The 17,954-nt window shown below is 42.7% G+C and overlaps 1 protein-coding gene across 2 annotated transcripts; it reads left to right on the top strand.

Annotated features, from left to right (window-relative positions):
• The first annotated feature begins 14 nt into the window (after nt 1-14).
• On the top strand, nt 15-17,131 carry NUP62CL (nucleoporin 62 C-terminal like). Of its 2 annotated transcripts, none has more exons than XM_038417294.2 (13): nt 15-151; nt 1,186-1,477; nt 1,983-2,365; nt 4,240-4,350; nt 5,217-5,342; nt 8,541-8,636; nt 10,148-10,259; nt 10,598-10,742; nt 11,199-11,248; nt 11,406-11,540; nt 12,478-12,589; nt 13,577-13,643; nt 16,913-17,131. In XM_038417294.2, exons 2-13 carry the CDS (start codon nt 1,200-1,202, stop codon nt 17,002-17,004), a joined length of 1,707 nt encoding a protein of 568 aa, XP_038273222.1. In that variant the 5' UTR covers nt 15-151; nt 1,186-1,199; the 3' UTR covers nt 17,005-17,131. The 2 variants fall into 2 exon arrangements, with proteins under 2 accessions (XP_038273222.1, XP_038273221.1); XM_038417293.2 differs by lacking the exon at nt 15-151 and adding an exon at nt 246-588.
• The last annotated feature ends 823 nt before the right edge of the window (nt 17,132-17,954 follow it).

The following is a 17,954-nucleotide window of genomic DNA, read 5'->3' as shown; positions in this document are numbered from 1 at the left end:
TTGGCGGAAGCTGGGCCCACCATGCTCGCGTTCTGTGCGCGTCACACACGCACGCACGCACGTTGCCCGTCGTTACTTGCCGTCAGGTCCGGCGCGCGCGAGGTCTGTAAGGCAGAGACCGGTGGCGCGGGGCTGGACCTTGAGTGACCAGGTGAGGAGGCGCCTGTTTCCCCCGGGCCCTGCGCGGCCCCGCCCGCCGCGCCGCGCCGCTCTGCCCTGAGGGGTGGGGGCAGCGATGGTGGCCCGCGCAGGTGCACTGCCTCGGCGGTCCCTGAGGGGCGCCTCAGGCCTTCCCCGCTCCCTAGGCTCGGGCGGGGCGGTGACCTGACGTGCCTCTCGGACCCCGTGTCCTGCCGCCCTCCCAGCGGCACGCGGGTGAAATCTGCCCCGCCCCTCCCCGGGCAGCGCGTCCCGGTACCCCCCCCCCCTCCCCCCCGCACAGTGATATTTAACTGGGCGGGCGTCTATGGCCCATGCGATCCAGTAGCTGAAACTAGATGAGCCCAGCGGGGTGCTGGCCTTGGGATCCAGAGCATTTTCCTCTGTCCCGTCCCCGGGTGCTACGGGCCCAGCACGGGGCTTCTCGGGGTGAAGGGGTGTTTATTGTGGGGGGGGGGGTGGATGCTCTTCGTGGTGCCTGCTGAAGTTTAAGATCCACCCCCAGGCAGGCGCTGACTGCCGTGATCTTTCCCCTAGTCAACTGCTGTTGGCATCTCATGGCACAGCCTTGCAGCGCAGTTAGGGATATCTGTACCCTGCTGTACCATATTTCCCCAGGGGTGCTGCCATTTGCCTTCAGTGTGCCCCAGGTTATGATGGCAGCCTCTGCCTTTCTTTATAGATTCATAGAAGTTAAGGCCAATTTCATTAGTGCTCATCCTTGTAGCACTAGTGACTGGTAAATTCTTATAGTTAATGTATGTGTTATGTTGCCTTTGGTGACTGGTGAATTAATGTTTCGCTGGTAGAAATGTTCATGGGGAGAATGAAAGCATTGAAATATTCCTTATTCTGCAAAGTAGAGCTCAGTAGCACTTTGCAAGTGAATCACACTAACTGTATTTCATTACCTACTCACAATGTGTGGAAGCACAGAAAAGCCGAATTCCTTAGTCAGTCAGAAATTAGGGTGGCACAATTAGGGCAGTTGGGTGACTTTTTTTAATTTATTCTTTTTCTTTTCAGAGTCAGAAATCATCATGAGTCAGTTTAACTTTGGATCTGGTTCTGCTGGGGGAGGGTTCAACTTTGGCACTCCAAAGACAGCAGCCACCACAGCACCAACAGCATATTCGTTCACACCTGGCGGTGGAGGGGGATTCAGTTTTGGGACACCAACTCAGACCCCAGCAAGCACCCAGTCTACAGGTCTGTTCTCCTTGGCCACCCCTGCTACATCTGCACAGGCTTCTGGATTCACTTTCGGATCACCGGCCACATCAACTGCAGCCCCAGCAGGAAATGTATTTTCGTTAGGGTAAGAACTAAATAGAGGAAGCATCTGTTCGTGTTGTTCTCATGAGTTGCCATCATTGAGTTGTCTTTTTCTGTAAATTTTTAAAAAATACATTATGTGTGGGAGTGGAGAGAATCCAGGTGGAAAGCTAGCTGAAAGATTGAGTCTTGTGGGGGAGTCAAAAGAAGGAAGATGTGGAAGATGTTTGACATATAGAAAGAGAGCGGTTGTCCCAGGCATACCAAGTGGTGTGGAAAAGGTAGACTTTACTGAGAGGAGGTAATTAAGGAAGCCTCAAGGTAAGTGGAGTTAAGACATGACGGGTTGTAGTATAGCGTGTTAGAACTGAGCTATTTCTTTGAGATTAAATCCAATGTTCTATAAAGGAATCTGGTAAAGGGCTGACCTTCCTGAAACTCTGCTTATCTAAAATGTTGAAGATAATCTATAAAAACCTGCCCTTCAGCAGCTTGCTGGACTATATTATAAACAGGGCAGTTCACCTTGCTATTCTTTTTCTGTCTAGGGGAAATGTACCAAAGTTAAACTTGGGCAGCAGTGGCACCACTCAGACTACAGGAATCACTGGGGGTTTTGGTCTTGCTACTGCCCTTACCAGCTCTATACCAAGCAGTGTATCTTCAAGTCAGGTAGCAGCTCCTTCTGGCTTTGTTTTTGGCCCCGCGACCACCACCACTGCTCAGACTGGGACAACTGGAGGGTTCAACTTTGCCAGCAGCGGAACAGCTCAGACTGGAACCCCGAACTTTAATATCAGCTCTGTGGGAAATACAACTCAGCAAGTAGCACCTACAGGGTTAACTTTTGGAGCAGTCCCAGCTGCTGCCACCATTGCAGCAACTGCTGCACAACCAGCCACTGCCTTCAGTCTTGGAGGACAGTCCACAGGTGAGTATCAATCTTGAATTGGAAGCCCAAGTGTTAACAGTACCATATTCATATTAAAGCTCCTCCAGTCAGCTGACTTCTGAAGCTATGTAAATGAAATGATATTTACCTATTAAAAGTTCTAATAATGCAGGTGAATTGATGGTTTTTTTGATAAATGGACACTGAAGTCTGCTGTTTCAGTCTGGTGTGAAATAGAATTGGTGCTGTTGGTCAGCATTTTCCAATATATGCTTGCCTGAAGTCTGTTACCTGTATCGTTTTTTCATGTAGTCTTTAAGATGGCATCTTTATGGATGGTCTCAATAATGTCATGGAATTACAGAGTATACTTTGTACCCTAAACGTTGATAGTCAGCTTTATCTTTCATGATCCCCGACAGATAATATGAAATTTAGAAAGTACACGCAGTAGAACCTTAGCAGGCATGAAGTGAGCTGTAGCTCATGAAAGCCTATGCTTAAATAAATTTGTTAGTCTCTAAGGTGCTACAAGTACTCCTTTTCTTTTTGCTCTGTGCTCTGCAAGTACTCTGAAACTTAGCAGGAGTGTTTTTGTTTGCTGCTGCAGATGCTATAATGGGAAGTGACAAAGCGTGAGCATACACTGAGTCAATAAATCAGTCTGTGGCCTAGTTAGACAGTTGCCTATTAACCAAGCTGGACTCTTTTGTAGGCCATTTCGCAGAGGAAATTTATTTTTCACAGCACTCCAATCTAAGGCCATAATGCTGCGATGAGTGGTCTGCAGGCTTATCTCATTAAATCTTGGGCTACTGACTCACTTGTGTCTTGTGTATGAGTATCTAGACGCACTCAGATGATGGGATGAAGTAAGAGTTTAGAAAGAAACAACTGCAGAGATAACAGTGGGATCATCTGACCTTTATTTTGCACTGCTTGGAATGTCTTTGCAATCATAGTTCCACAAACCTTTGTGGAAAGGGTTTGGTACTATTATACTATGACTGTTATAGATGAATATCTCTTGTTAGAACTGTGTTTTCCGTATGTGCTGGTTTTCAACCTCAAAGGACTGAAAAAATTCTGTCACATCCTGAGTGTTGGCAGCAAGTTGAAAATTGGTTGCATTTGTAAAATCAGTTCTCTTTAGAAAGAAGATCTATATGTGGGCATTTATAGTCAGTTGCTCAGTGGACTCTGTGGCGGGGTTTGAAGCCACTACTGTACTTTCCAGGCCATTAAGGATATGTCTTCACTACCCACCAGCTCGTGGAGTAGTGATCGATTTATCGTCTCATCTAGACGCGATAAATCGATCCCCGAATCGACGCCTGTACTCCACCTCGGCAGGAGGAGTAAGCAGAGTAGACAGGGGAGCTGCCGCGGTCAACTTGCCGCCGTGAGGATGGCCAGGTAACTCAAATTAAGATGCTTTGACTTCATCTACGCAAATAACGTAGCAGAAGTTGCGTATCTTAGTTTGATACCCCCCTCACTCGCCTCCAGTGTAGCCCAGGCCCAAGAATAGTTCCAGTACCTCGGACAGGGACAAAGTAGAAGCAGCAAAAAGTCAAATTTGACACATCAGCACGAAGTTACAATGATGGTCTTTTAGCCTTTTAAAAGTGGGGTAAAGTCTATAGCCTGGGTGGGTGATGGTCCGCTGCAGTTAGTCTGCATTAGAGCAAATTCTAAAAGTTGTTATGGACAGAATGTATTAGATCTAGTGAATCCCTTTGACAGTGCTGGATCTAGGTCTGTCAGAGAGAGATCAATATTAACCTGATAATAGAAACTCTTAGCTCTACTCATAGGATAGTGTGGGGTTTTTTTTTCCAGTCTTTTATTTTAGAGTCTTTGCTTGAAAACTGTTTGCTCTTGTTTCATTCTTTTTGTATTTCTTAATCCAGGTTTAAATTTTGGAATACTGGCCTCGACAGCAGCCACCTCTGCACCCACAGGAACATTGACCGCTACTACCATCCAGGGACCTAGTTTATCATTCGGAGCCAAACTTGGAGGTAGGTGGTGATTGGGGCATGGTGACTGAAAGATGAGTCAGGGTGAAGGGGGTCTGACTACCCTGCTTGAAGTAGTTCTGTTTATTGGAGTGTGGGGAACAGATCAAAATAGGAATGGAGTGGATACATTATACTTTGTCTTATAGTGAATTTGCTCCTTGGTCAGATTCTGTAAGTTCTCTAAGCACCTTATTTTACTCTACAGCTCAATTTTACTTTGTACAGAGTTTTGCGCTTGAAAACTGTATTTCACAATTCTTTATGGGGTAAAATTAAACAGAAAGAGAAGTTTAAAGGTGATGGGGGGAGGGAAAGAGATGCTTTAAAATTAAGCTTGAAAAGATATGGAGTACTGATGAGGCATAATACAGGAAAACTGTTTCAGAAAACTGAAGCTGCAGAGGAGAAGACTCTTGCATCAATAGAAAGAAGATTAGTGTAGATCAAGGGTTCTCAAACACAACAAAAATACTACATGAACCTAGGCGGGGTGGGGGGGACTGAAGCCTGAGCCCGGTGCCCCGGGCGGGGGGCCCAAAGCCCGAGGGTTTCAGTCCCAGGCCGCGGGGCCTGTAACCTGAGCCCTGCCACCCAGGGCTGAAGTCCTCAGGCTTCAGCTCCAGCTGGTGGGGCTTGGGCTTCAGCCCTGGGTTCTAGCAAGTCTAACTCCAGCCCTGGCGACCCCATTAAAACGGCATCACAACCCACTTTGGGGTCATGACCCACAGTTTGAGAACCGCTGGTGTAGATGAATGGAGAAAAGGTGTGTCAAAAGGTCCCATTCTCTGCTTTGTTCATTCTGAGTGTGTGTGTTGAAGCTTCAGAGAAGGATATGTTTGTATGGATTTTGGCTTTTTCTGTTCTAGGCTTGACTGCAACATCAACAGCTCCTACCACCACAGCTTCCCTTCTTGGTTCATCTGGGCCTACTTTGTTTGCATCCATAGCAAGTTCTTCAGCGCCAAACTCCTCTGCCACCACAGGCCTCTCACGTAAGTCACAGAACATGTATCAGACAGTTTTCCTTGCAGTCTGTCCTAGTATTGGCAAGTAGATGGTCAAGGAGTAGGTTGGCAACCTCTGTTTGTGGTGATGGTGCTTTTTCACTAAAACGGAGAAATCATGATAAGGCACAACTACAGTTATTTTGGTCTTTGATCATGTTAGCTTGTCTTTGTTTGCTTCAGGGCAAAAATCTTGTCAGTGATGTATCTTGTTCATTGCATAGAAACTTTTGTCCAGAACATAATGCATGTGAGAAGAGTGGCAATTTTAACTAACTCTGATTTTTTTTGTGTCCACTGTCCTGATATTGTCATCACAGCTGAACATTCTAGTGACTATGATTACGCATGTTAAACTCAGGCTTGATCTATGCTACAGAGTTAGGTTGACATAAGGCCACTTACATTTACCTAACTCTGTGAGTGTCTACATTACAATGTTGCTCCTGCTGATCTAAGTGGCTCACAGGCTGACTTAATAACTCCACCTCCCCGAGAGCTGTAGCACTTAAGTTGATATTGTTAGGTCAATGCAGTGTCAGTATAAACACTGAATTGACTGTTCTGGCTGTCAATTCCTGATGGCTGACAGCCCAGAGCTGTCAGTGCCCCACACTGTAAGTTAAATTGGTGGAAGCGCGCCTGGTGAGGACATGCACTGCTGACAGCAGGAGGGGAATGTGGACCTGAAAAATTTAATTTAATTACTACAGTGACTGTACAGCAATGTAACTTAGGTTGACTTAATTTTGTAATGTAGTTTGCCCTCCCTGTGTTGTTATCTTTGAGATAGAGTTTATGACGCTCAGGTCAGGTCTTCACATTCTATTTTCAAGTGAGGTGCTGGTTTGGGGAAGGGTGTATGTGAATATTCGGTGGTTTTAATATGCTGCATATCTCAGTAATTCCTTTGTGGTAAGAGATGTGCCAGTTACTGTCAGTTACTTCATACCAGGAAATACTGACCCTCTTCTGCCCACTTTAGGGTAGTTAATCTCACTCTATGTCCAACTGCTCTCTCACTTTCCAAACCTATAAATGTGTTAACAGTCATAGTCAACAACAGGGAAACAAACATGACTACAAGAATTTTTCCACAAGGGGTGATTTCTGCTGTTAATATAGCTATTTGTATAGAAAAACCCCATTTTGTACGTAGCCAGAGAGAGGTTTTAAAAGTCCTTTGGAGAAGTGAAAATGGGTTTATTGCACTACAGTCCTTTTGGCTACTGGAGAATATCTTTTTTGAATGCCCACCTGTAACTTTTAGTAGTTTATGTATTTGCTGTATGAATAATAGAATAATTTACCAGATTTTCCCTAAGTACTTGATGTAAAACATAGAGTCACAGAAATGTAGGACTGGAAGGGACCTCAATAGGTCGTCTAGTCCCCTGCACTGTGGCAGGACTAAGTATTAGACCATCCCGAACAGGTGTTTGTCTAACCTGTTCTTAAAAACCTCTAATGACAGAGATTCCACAGCTTCCGTAGGTAATTTTGTTTCAGTGCTTAACTACCTTTAAAATTAGGAAGTTTTCCATAATACCTAACCCAAATCTCCCTTGCTGCAATTTAAGCCCATTACTTCTTGTCCTGTCCTCAGTGGTTAAGGAGCAAAATGTATCACCCTCGTCTTTATAACAGTCTTTTATGCACTAGAATACTGTTATCCTGTCCCCTCTGTCTGCTCTTTTCCAGACTAAACAAACCCATTTTTTTAATCTTTCCTCCTAGTTCATATTTTCAAGACCTTTAATCGTTTTTGTTGCTCTCCTCTGCACTTTCTCCAATATATCCACACCTTTCCTGAAGTGTGATGCCGAGAACTGGACACAATACCCTAGCTGAGGCCTTACTAGTGTTGAGTAGAGTAGAAGAATTGCTACTGGTGTCTTGCTTACAACACTCCTGATAATACATCCCAGAATGATGTTTGATTTTTTTGGCAACAGTATTGCATGTAGTTCTAAGATACTGAAGCTTCAGGATAAGGTGGTTCTTGGTCTAATCAGCTGTGATTCAAGCTCTCCAGAATGCTCACTTTCTTTGCACCAACCCTTGCAAAGAGGCTTGAGGAGGGCTTTTGGCTTGATAATGACAATCAGGTGTCCTCTCCTTTTTTAGATAAAGGCCTGTGTTTTGGTTGCACTGTTTGTGGAGGTTTTTTACTCCCTTTTTCTTTTTTCCATAGATGACACTTTCTTTACTCTGTGGACCAGAGTAATTTTGTTGTTTTTGATATTATTCAGCTGTTTCAGGTGTTAGGACATGAAAGCAGAAGGTTGGGTCCATCAGTAAATACATATGCTATGTAACTTCAGGATCACCTTCATTTTCTGTCTGAGAGAAACCGTGTAGTTTACCAGAGACAGCGTGCAAAACTGGGCCACCTGAAGTAAGAAATAGCTGCTCACTTGCACTAGAAGAAACCAGGCACTATTTTGAGATCTTTAGGCTGTGTTCTTAGGAACACAGCCTAGCCAGATCACTCCAACCAAATTGCATTACATGTTGTAAAAACTCAGTGAGTATGAAGTCAATCATGCATCTCATGGGGACCAAACTTGTTCCTGGTGTAACTCCATTGAAGTTAGTGGAGTTCTACCAGAAACGAATTTGGCTTACTGCCTTCATTCTGCTTACATTTTGGCAGCACTTTTCCAAAGTGTGTCTCTGTGGGGCTTAGTTAATTTGGCAAGAGAGTCTTCTGAGTTTCGCCATATCCAGGTTGCTGTATTTGATACAGTGGATTCTTTCCGTAATGAGTTACTCGCAATCCTTACTCTCATTTAGCCTCTGAGAACTTACCCTTCCAGGATTGTGTTCCCAACCTATCTTGAGCCTGGTGTTTGGGTCCTATTGCCTGTTCTAGCAGTTTGTATTTGTTGAATGTTACATGTTTCAAATTATCCAAATATAATAGTCAGTAGCTTTGCAGCTGAATTGAGAAGAACTCTTAACAGCTGTGAGGCCTTCTTCATGTATTTATGGTTTCAATCTGCCATTCTTCACCTAGATGCCGGATGTTCCCTCAGCCTACATAGTTATTGGTTCATTACTACAGATATCTACAGATCATTGCTATCTACAGATAAAATAGGGACCAGGGCACAGTAACTTTCTAAAGGGGATCCTTGTCCAGTGGGACACAGATGAAGCTGTGTCATTCTCTTCTGTTTACAGTTGGTGGCACCTCAACTGCAGCAACCAGTCTGGGTACTCTTGGATTTGGATTAAAGGTCCCTGGAACAACGACTGCTGCAACCATCACTACCACCAGTAAGGACTAGATTCTGAAAAGAATGAGAATGGTCATGCTGATAACACTATTGTATAGTCCCATGGTTCTCATTCTCTTTCTACCAAGGATCTGAAAACCATCCACTGTTTTGTGTTACGATACATCTGGTCCCACAATTCTTTGTGGCCATTGTGGACTTGTGTTCACAGCAAGAAACCACAGGTGTCTTGGCAGTTTGGTTTACAGGGTTGGTGAGGGGCTGCTGTTACTGGGGTAGCATCTCTCTCTCCAGCCACCAGCCTTCCTTCACAGCAGGCATAGCATTGCTTCAAGAGGCTGTGGATCTAGCTGAACATTGTGTAGGAATAGAGGGGAGGGAGAAATAGGAAGGACTGGGGAGCTGCAGTAGGATTAGGTGGGGTGACTGGGATGGAGTGGAAATAGAATAGAAAGGGAGCATCTAGCTTCTTCCCTGCCCTGGATCCTAGAGAATGCAGAATTTTGAAGCCTTTTCCCCACTACTATCAACCAGTGGGTTGTTCGCACTTCTGAGTTGCACCTGACTGGTTGAGAAGTCCTTGTCTAGACTTAATAATAGCACAATACCAAGATCCTGTTCCTGACTGACAGTCGGTTGCTTTATGATCCTTGCCTGTCTATGTCTTAGCTTTCCTTTTTGTAAAATACTAGTATTGACCAACAAGCATTGAGGCTTGTTTCCTTAAGGTTCATAAAGAGCTTTTGGCACCTTAGAGGCTAACAAATTTGTTAGTCTCTAAGGTGCCACAAGTACTCCTTTTCTTTTTGCGAATACAGACTAACACGGCTGCTACTCTGAAACCTGTCATAAAGAGCTTTGACATCCTGGAACAGAAGGGTGCAGTGTAACTGTCATATTTTATTAACAGATGTTCATCAGCATCATAAAAACATGTTTTTGTTCACCAGCTCTGCTTATAAGAAGTCCAGCTCCAAAAGAAGAGTGGTGATGCAGCTCAGAAATTGCATGCATTGGCAGAGCTATGTGTAGATCCAGTATCATAGTAGTTGGGGTCCTGCAGAACTGGGTTGAGAGAGATGTGTGCAAAGTTTGCATTGTATCTTTCTCAATATTACTTACTTAAATAAGTGCTTTCAGTCCCTCATTTTAATAGAGCCACTTGGGTTGGAAGGGAACTTGGGGATCTTCAGTCCATCCCTGTCCATTGTAGCAATATTGATTTATTTATAATCAATCTTCTCTCTATCTATATAATTTGAAAACTAAGAGAAATAAGCCACCACTTGCTGCTTATACAGGACAGAGCTTTCTAAAGATCTCATAACACCTTATAAAGCGTTATCTACATCTTACAAATGGAGAAACTCAAGTGAAGTGGCTAATCTAGATATCAGAGTCAAGGTCATTTGTGAATAGAACTCATGTCTCCTAATTTCCAATCTTGCATCCAATCTACTAAATCACAGCTGACCTCTCCTCTGACCTCTCCTCCTCTGTATTCATTCCTCTCCTTTTATGTGTTGTGTGACATTAAATCTTTCCTTTCAGGCACTTCTTCTGCCCCTAGCACAGGCTTTGCCTTGAATCTTAAACCACTGACCACAACTGGTACCATTGGTGCTGTGACTTCTACTGCTACTATAGCTACCACAACAACCAGGTGAGTCCTTTCAGCCAATTGAGTTACTGCCAAGTGTCCTAGTTCAGTGGCTAAGTACTGAGAGTGAGTATTCAAATTCATGATGTAGTCAGTTTATTGGATTTTGGGTGGAGGAATCAGAATAGGCTACTCCAGATAGAGACTGTGGTGGAATTGGAATGCAGCAGTACAGTGAGTATCCTAGATATACTATATCCTGGCAAGGATGTTCTGTTGGGGTCTATTTATAATTCAGTGGTATTGTGGTTTACGCTAACTGTGCTGTCAGCTTTCTCTTGTCATTTTTGAGTTTGTATTCATTCTAATGCTTAATGCTCTCTCAACTTCCCAAACCCCAGTGCTCCCCCAGTGATGACTTATGCTCAGCTGGAGAGTCTGATTAATAAGTGGAGCCTAGAACTGGAGGACCAGGAGAAGCATTTTCTTCATCAGGCTACCCAGGTCAATGCCTGGGATCGGACACTGATTGAGAATGGAGAGAAGGTGAGATGGCATGCCTTATCAACCTGCTTTTCACATAGGGCCAGATTTTGAAAGGTATTTGGGTGCCGAAAGATGCAAAAAGGCACCCATTGGGATATTCAAAAGCACCTAAATGCTGAACTCCCATTGGTGGTTTTTTTGGGGGAGGAGGAAATCCCATTAGGCACCTATCTGCTGCTTAGACAGCTTTACAAATCTGGCCCAGCATGATTAAGAGTTGCCCAGATAAGATGAGAAATCTTAGACCAGCCTGTTGCCTAGGAGTTGGCTTTTGTGGCCCTAACTCCAGTGCTATGTATAATATTTTTTATACCACTATTTCTCTTTCTAGTACACAATTTTCATGGTGTTTTTCTCAATCCCACCCCTTTCCATCTACCCCTACATCCAGACAGATGATTTCTGAATTCTGTTACTACAGTCTGTTAAATGCTGTGTGTTCCTGTCTGGTTTTAGATTACTTCGTTACACAGAGAAGTGGAGAAAGTGAAGCTGGATCAGAAGAGGTAAGAGACTGAGTGCTTTAATGAGTTGTTTTATTTTCCTGGGATAGTGTGCTTTCCATCTCCTTGCAGCCTTCTGATGATGAAGAGTTTATACACCATATATAACTCTCCCCTAAGTTGCTTTCAGTAACACACTTGTTCATTTGCCTTTTTGCAGGTTGGATCAGGAACTTGATTTCATCCTGTCACAACAGAAGGAGCTGGAAGATTTGCTGATCCCTCTGGAGGAGTCTGTAAAGGAACAGAGTGGGACTATCTACTTGCAGCACGCAGATGAGGAGCGGGAGCGAACGTAAGGAAGTGACCCTGGTTAAGCACATGATAGAGCAGAACTAATGTTGTAACGTTTGCAAACAGGGAGAATTAAACTTGGACTACAGGACATTCTAGGGGTTTCTATAGGATGAGGAAACTAGTAACAGCTTTTTCTGGAACATAGTCTTCCCAGTGGCTTGCATTTCCCATATTGGAAGTGGAGATGGAGGAATGGGGAAGTAAAGCTGTCAATATATTTTACTGGGTAGCATAAACAGAGTTCTTTTGAGGGCTGTGGACTTAACTAGCTATTTGAGGGCAGTCTATTAATGATCTCTCTTATACTACTGAAAGTGAAGTCGCATGGGTGCTGATTAGAGCCAGGGAAGCACTGTGTGTGATTATTCAAGTCATGCAAGCATTTTAGGGCAAGGACTGGTGAATTCTAGTAAGGCGACCAGAGAGGGTGTCTGACTTGCCCAAGAGATGTCTTGCAGGATCTGGACCAGTTGGTTTGTGTTATTCCTCTGGCAGGGTGTGGGGAGAATATTTTCTTGAATCTTAAATGTCAAAGAGCATTGAAGACATCTCTGCTCCCAGTGTCTTCACATGTCTCTCTCCTATGAAAGAATGTTGGTGTTGCCTAGTTCATGTGGCAAAACATTCCTCCAGTGTACCTGGTATATCTGTTTGATTTGAAAAGGAGTACTTGTGGCACCTTAGAGACTAACACATTTATTAGAGCATAAGCTTTCGTGAGCTACAGCTCACTTCATCGGATGCATTTGGAACCAAATGCATCCGATGAAGTGAGCTGTAGCTCACGAAAGCTTATGCTCTAATAAATGTGTTAGTCTCTAAGGTGCCACAAGTACTCCTTTTCTTTTTGCGAATACAGACTAACACGGCTGCTACTCTGAAACCTGTTTTGATTTGAAACACTCTGACCACATCTCCTTCTATGTTCTTTGCAGCTATAAATTGGCTGAAAACATAGATGCCCAGTTGAAGCGTATGGCACAGGATCTCAAAGACATCATAGAGCACCTTAACACATCTGGGGGCCCTGCCGATACCAGTGACCCAGTGAGTATGAGCCCAGTACTCTTGTGAACATGGTAAAAATCTCTTATAGGCCATTTAACTTGTGTAGTTCTGAATACTGTTCGTCGTTTGTATTTCCAGGATTTGAAGAGGATTTTACAGCTTTTACTCCCTATTTTTTTTTTTCTATTGGCCAAACTCCTGTTCCAGCACCAGCCAATGTGGCTTCCTTACACTTACTCTAGGGTCACGTGAACATTATAAATGCTGCCAGCAGAGAGATTGCAAAACCTCCCCACACAATCACTCACCTGTTGTATTTATCTGTTATATAAATATATTTTTGAAGTCTGGAAGATATTTTCCACCATATTGTAGACTTTTGCAGACTTATCCGATTTTGGGTGTGAACTTTGGATAATCCTATGTGTGCCACTCAGCTGCCCTAAGGACAATAGGCCATCTCTTGCTTGGCTTTAGGACCAAATACTATTTATGTTTTACACAGATAGTGTGGCTGCAATCCTGCTTACTATTATGCTTCTTGCATATTCCTAATGGTGATCAAAATTCTCCTCTGTCCCATGTACATCTGTTGTTATTTCCATCTGTTGTACTTTTCATCTTCTAATTCAGACTTGCAGTCTCATTTTTCTCCTACATATCAACTTGATTTTAATCTCCATCATGGTTTTTGCCCGTAGGCTTGTCAGTGGAGAACTTCCCAGCCTCTTCTACACCACCCTGAGAGTAACCCTTTAACGGGTATGATGTATCTGACCTCCATTAGCTTAAGAAAGCCCAGGCCACAAGGATATTTTCCAAACCAGAGGTCCCCCATACAGCTGTACTATGTGCTACTTCTGTACCAGCTTCACCTGGGTGAAGTGACTGATAGACTTGCTAAATGTATGGAGTACTTAGTTAGTCCTGACTGGTGTCTAACTGGTATTTCTCTTACTGTTGTTCATTTCCACGTGTTACAGCACAATAACTCACACCTAAAATCTTGCATCTATTTCTCTCCAGCTCCAGCAGATCTGTAAAATTTTGAATGCACACATGGATTCATTGCAGTGGATTGACCAGAACTCTGGTAAGAACCTTAATGAAGCCTTTTTTTAAGTAAAAAAACCAGACTGGCCAAAATGTCAGGTCTGAACTGCACTTAGGAAGGAAGATTGGATATCTTGAAGGAGAAGGGGAAGTGTAATCTCTTACTGGTCTCTCTATTCAATGCTTAGTGGAGGGACTGAATATTGAGAAATCAGCTAGATAGTGATTGGTGCTGGTAGTGGACTGTGCAAAACAATCACTTGTTATGAAGTTAAAGTACTAAGTCCAGTTCTGGTGTGTAAGTGTTTCTTGACCATAGATCACGAAAGAAAGATACATGAGGAGTCTTCCCCAAGTACCTAGTCTATCGTCATTTGGATTCCCCTCTCTCTTCATCTCCATTAAAGGCCTATATACTCGGTAGTTCCTGGATGAAGTTCCTGGCCATTTGCTAAATATGTTAGGAAAATCAGTGTTCTGAAACTATCAATAGAAAATGGCTTCCATATTGATAGTCCTGAGCATGGGCTTTTACGATGTTATCAGCATTTTCTTTATGGAAAATGTCTTATGAGGGTCACAAATGCCACTTTTTAAAATGCTCTGGTCACCTCCATTGGCCTTCCTACCTCAGTACCTATCCTGTGGCCCCTCTCTCTCCTGACTTTCAGCACAGGAAGATTGCTCCTTACACTGTTAGCTGAGGTCAAATGTTACTGCACCTGCAGGGAAGGAACTCATTTTCTGAGGGACACTGCAGAAGTTGCAAAGTAACTTTGAGAAGATAATACTGAGCAGATGTTATGCTTGGTATTAGAAAGGAAGATTGCTCTCCAGGGACTAGTTTTTTTCCCACTAAAATATTGGGATGCTTCCAGGGTTTAATTGCTTTTTCTAAAGTTATTACACACAGTTTTCATGATCAGGAACCATCTGTCTCCCAGTAAAGGATCCTGAGTATTCTAGCTAATTTGCATCTCTCCTTAACTGAACCTAATTAGCCACAAGGGGACACTGTTGAGTGATGTGGTGCTGCTCTTTCCAGGACTCGGGTATACTAGCTCTGCTGCACTCTCAACTCCTGCAAAGCTGTGAATGTCCCCAAACCCATGGTTTATATTCATCCCTGTAGAAAGTAGAAACAACTCCCTTGATTTAAATAGACTTGTCTCCTTATACCAGAGCTGTATTTGGCTTCCAGATTCCTAAAAGGTGTTAACTTCTCAGTACCCAGTGCTTGTCATCATGATGAGATTTGACAGCTTCTAGGATGTCGCCTGTAGCAGCAAATCTGTGGGTCCAGTTGCAGAAAATATCTGGAAACGTTAGCCTTGTGTAAAGCTGTTGCCTGTTTCTTTTGAAGATGATTATTAAAGGGGTTGCAATTTGTTCCCTCAGCTTGAGAATTTTTCTTGTATTACAAATAGGACCCTACCAAATTCATGGTCCATTTTGGTCAATTTCATGGTCATAGGATTTTTAAAATAGTAAATTTAATTATTTCAGCTATTTACATCTGAAATTTCATGGTGTTGTAATTGTAAGGGTCCTGACCCAAAAAGGAATGGAGAGGGGGATGGAGAGGGGAAGGAGGGTTTGCAAGGTTATAATGGTTTGGGGGTTGTGGTACTGCTACTCTTACTTCTGTGCTACTGCAGCCAGTGGCTGCTTTCAGAGCTGGGCAGCTGGAGAGCGGTGGCTGCTGGCCGGGACACCAGCTTTGAAGGCAGAGCCACCATCAGCAGCAGGGCAGAAGTAAGGATGGCATGGTGCAAACCTTACTTCTGCACTGCTGTTGGTGGGGCGCTGCCTTCAGAGCTGGGCACCTGGCCAACAGCTGCCGCTCTCCAGCTGCCTAGCTCTGAAGGCAGTGCAGAAATAAGGGTGGCAATACCACGATTCCCTGCTAAAATAACCTTGTGACCCCCCCACCCCTGCAACTCCCTTTTGGGTCAGGACTCCCAATTTCTGACACTCTGGACTTCCCCGTGACATCTGTATAGTATAGGGTAAAAGCACACAAGACCAGATTTCATAGTCCATGACGTGTTTTTCATGGCTGAATTTGGTAGGGTCCTAATTGTAAATCATGGCTATTCAGCCAATTAATTAGATCACTAGATTAATTGAATAGTCCAATGTCTATTTTTAGGGGATATGCAAGTTTCAAAGAGGAACCTGTCAACTTTAGTATGGTATTACTATTAAGTTTTGAGATGCATATATTTTTAGCTGATGGTGGGGCTAAAACTCACTGTACACAGAGTGCCCTGCATAATATGGAGCTTTGAAAGGGTATTTTAAATTTGCTGAGTTATTTGTTTTTGAAAATATGGGCTATTGCATGTGTTTTAACACTTCTAATACACGTTAACTGCAAAGGGAAAGCTTGTTTATCCAGGAGAGAGCTTTCCTGGAGTCTGACTTAAGATTGAAATGAACTCCTGCAGATTCGAAGTACTAACACAAAACATGCTGCTTTCTATTCCAAGTGCAAAATGCATTTCAACCTGCCTTCACTAACAAAAACACATTGCGTATCTTACGTTCATTAAAATGTGTATATAATAAACCCATATATAATTTTCCCTTTAAGAGGAAAGAAGAAAGAAAACATCCCAAATGCTAGTTAGGTCACTTAATGTACTACTGGAAGACTCTGATAGATGTATTACAAAAACTTAAATGGACTAAAATGTCTCTGTAATACAGACCCATAATGCAGCTTTATGATAAAGATTGGTGAAATGATTCCGGAGGAGTCACTTACAGGCTTTCAGAAAGAGTAGGCTTTTTCAGTGCAGTGCCTACAGCATACAGAACTATTACAGTAATTTTACAGAAAATAATTGAGAATGGATTATAGGTCACGAAGAGGGCGGAGCAGCTTGTGTGTGTGTGTGATTTGCATATTTCCAAAATATGGAGCCTGTTCCAACTACTCATGTTCAGCAAGTGTTTAGTTTCTAACTTCGTAAAACTTTTGTTGAAAATGTAAATGAAATAACATAAATTAATCAGCAAGGAAGATTGGTGTGATGGCTGAAATGTCCTCTTGGGCTTGTCCACTTGTTTCTGATGTTGCTGGAGTTTCTCCCATCAAAGCCATCCAATGAGCCTTTTGTAGTTCAGCAGTGTCTTGTGCTGGGTTTTTCTCTCCCTTTCTGTTCCCAAACCTATCTTAACCATTGATCTTAACTCTTTCTGAGTCACTTGTCTCTCCTCCAGACCTGTACTGCCTAGGGCTGTCTCTTATGATGTTTATGTGATCCTCATGTGTGTATTATATTTTTTCCCCTCTTCCCACAGCCCTGCTACAGAGAAAAGTGGAGGAGGTGACGAAGGTTTGTGAGAGCCGCCGAAAGGAACAGGAACGCAGTTTTCGAATCACATTTGATTGAGTGATCCAAGAAATATCTACTGCTGTAATATTCACTTGATAGCCATTATGTAAAAACTTAGGAAAAATAGAGTAAAAATTGTGATATCATGTTTTTTTGTTTCAATAAAATGCTTTTTCATGCCAAACCTCCTATTGTCTGCAATATCCACCTTACTGGAATTCACATTGACTCGTACCATAGAGATTGCATAGAGCTTCTTAGTTCTGCAGCCTCTGTGTCCTTGTTCTGTTTTTTTTGTACACATGTTTCATGTATTTTACTCAGTTCTTGTTTGCTGTCTTTAGAGTGTTTTAAACTACAGTGAAGTCACATGACTAACCTCGCCAGCTCAATTTTGCTTTAAAATTGGACTTATGATGACCTATATTAAGACCTAAATTTAGTATGTGCTATTAAAATTTAAAAAATTCAAGCAGTACATGTTTGCTGCTGAAGTTTTAAAGGAAGTCAGATCATTGAACTGGTGGAATTCATTAACAAAGCACCAGGAACCAGTTTGTTGAAGTGCTAAACCATCTTTTGAAAGCAATAGCCTCTTCTGCAGATGTAGAGAATATTTTCTTCATTTCAGTGTATTCAACTAGTTCAGTTCAATGACTAGTTCATTAAATGTTAAGATGATTGGGAGTTGAAAAACAAAACAGAAGCTTGTTTTCTCTTCCAGTCTATGACAAGTATGAATGGATGGTGACTAGAAACAATTAGTTCCATTCATTAAGTACAGATAATACTTCGTTTGTTTTAATAAATAAGTTTTAAATGCATCCAGCACATTTAAGCTTGTCTGGTTTTTATTTGGTTAAATAACATTTTAAAATACTGGGGTGGGGAGGCATTTATTAATGAATTCCACATTCCATCCAAATAGAACTTGACAAAAATCACAAGTGAAAAATTCATCTACTAAAGAAATATACTATTCATTTTCTAACAGTGTAAATATTAAT

This window comes from Dermochelys coriacea, chromosome 9 (assembly GCF_009764565.3).
Source record: "Dermochelys coriacea isolate rDerCor1 chromosome 9, rDerCor1.pri.v4, whole genome shotgun sequence".
Taxonomy (NCBI): domain Eukaryota; kingdom Metazoa; phylum Chordata; order Testudines; family Dermochelyidae; genus Dermochelys; species Dermochelys coriacea.
The sequence above is the reverse complement of the archived record's forward strand: the minus strand, read 5'-3'. Positions and strand labels throughout refer to the sequence as shown.

Coding starts and splice junctions, on each gene's coding strand:
- NUP62CL (XM_038417293.2), top strand. CDS start 498: ATGAGCCCAGCGGGGTGCTGGCCTTGGGATCCAGAGCATTTTCCTCTG. Junction 1,478..1,982: donor GGAAATGTATTTTCGTTAGG/GTAAGAACTAAA, acceptor TTTTCTGTCTAG/GGGAAATGTACCAAAGTTAA. Junction 10,743..11,198: donor TGATTGAGAATGGAGAGAAG/GTGAGATGGCAT, acceptor GTCTGGTTTTAG/ATTACTTCGTTACACAGAGA.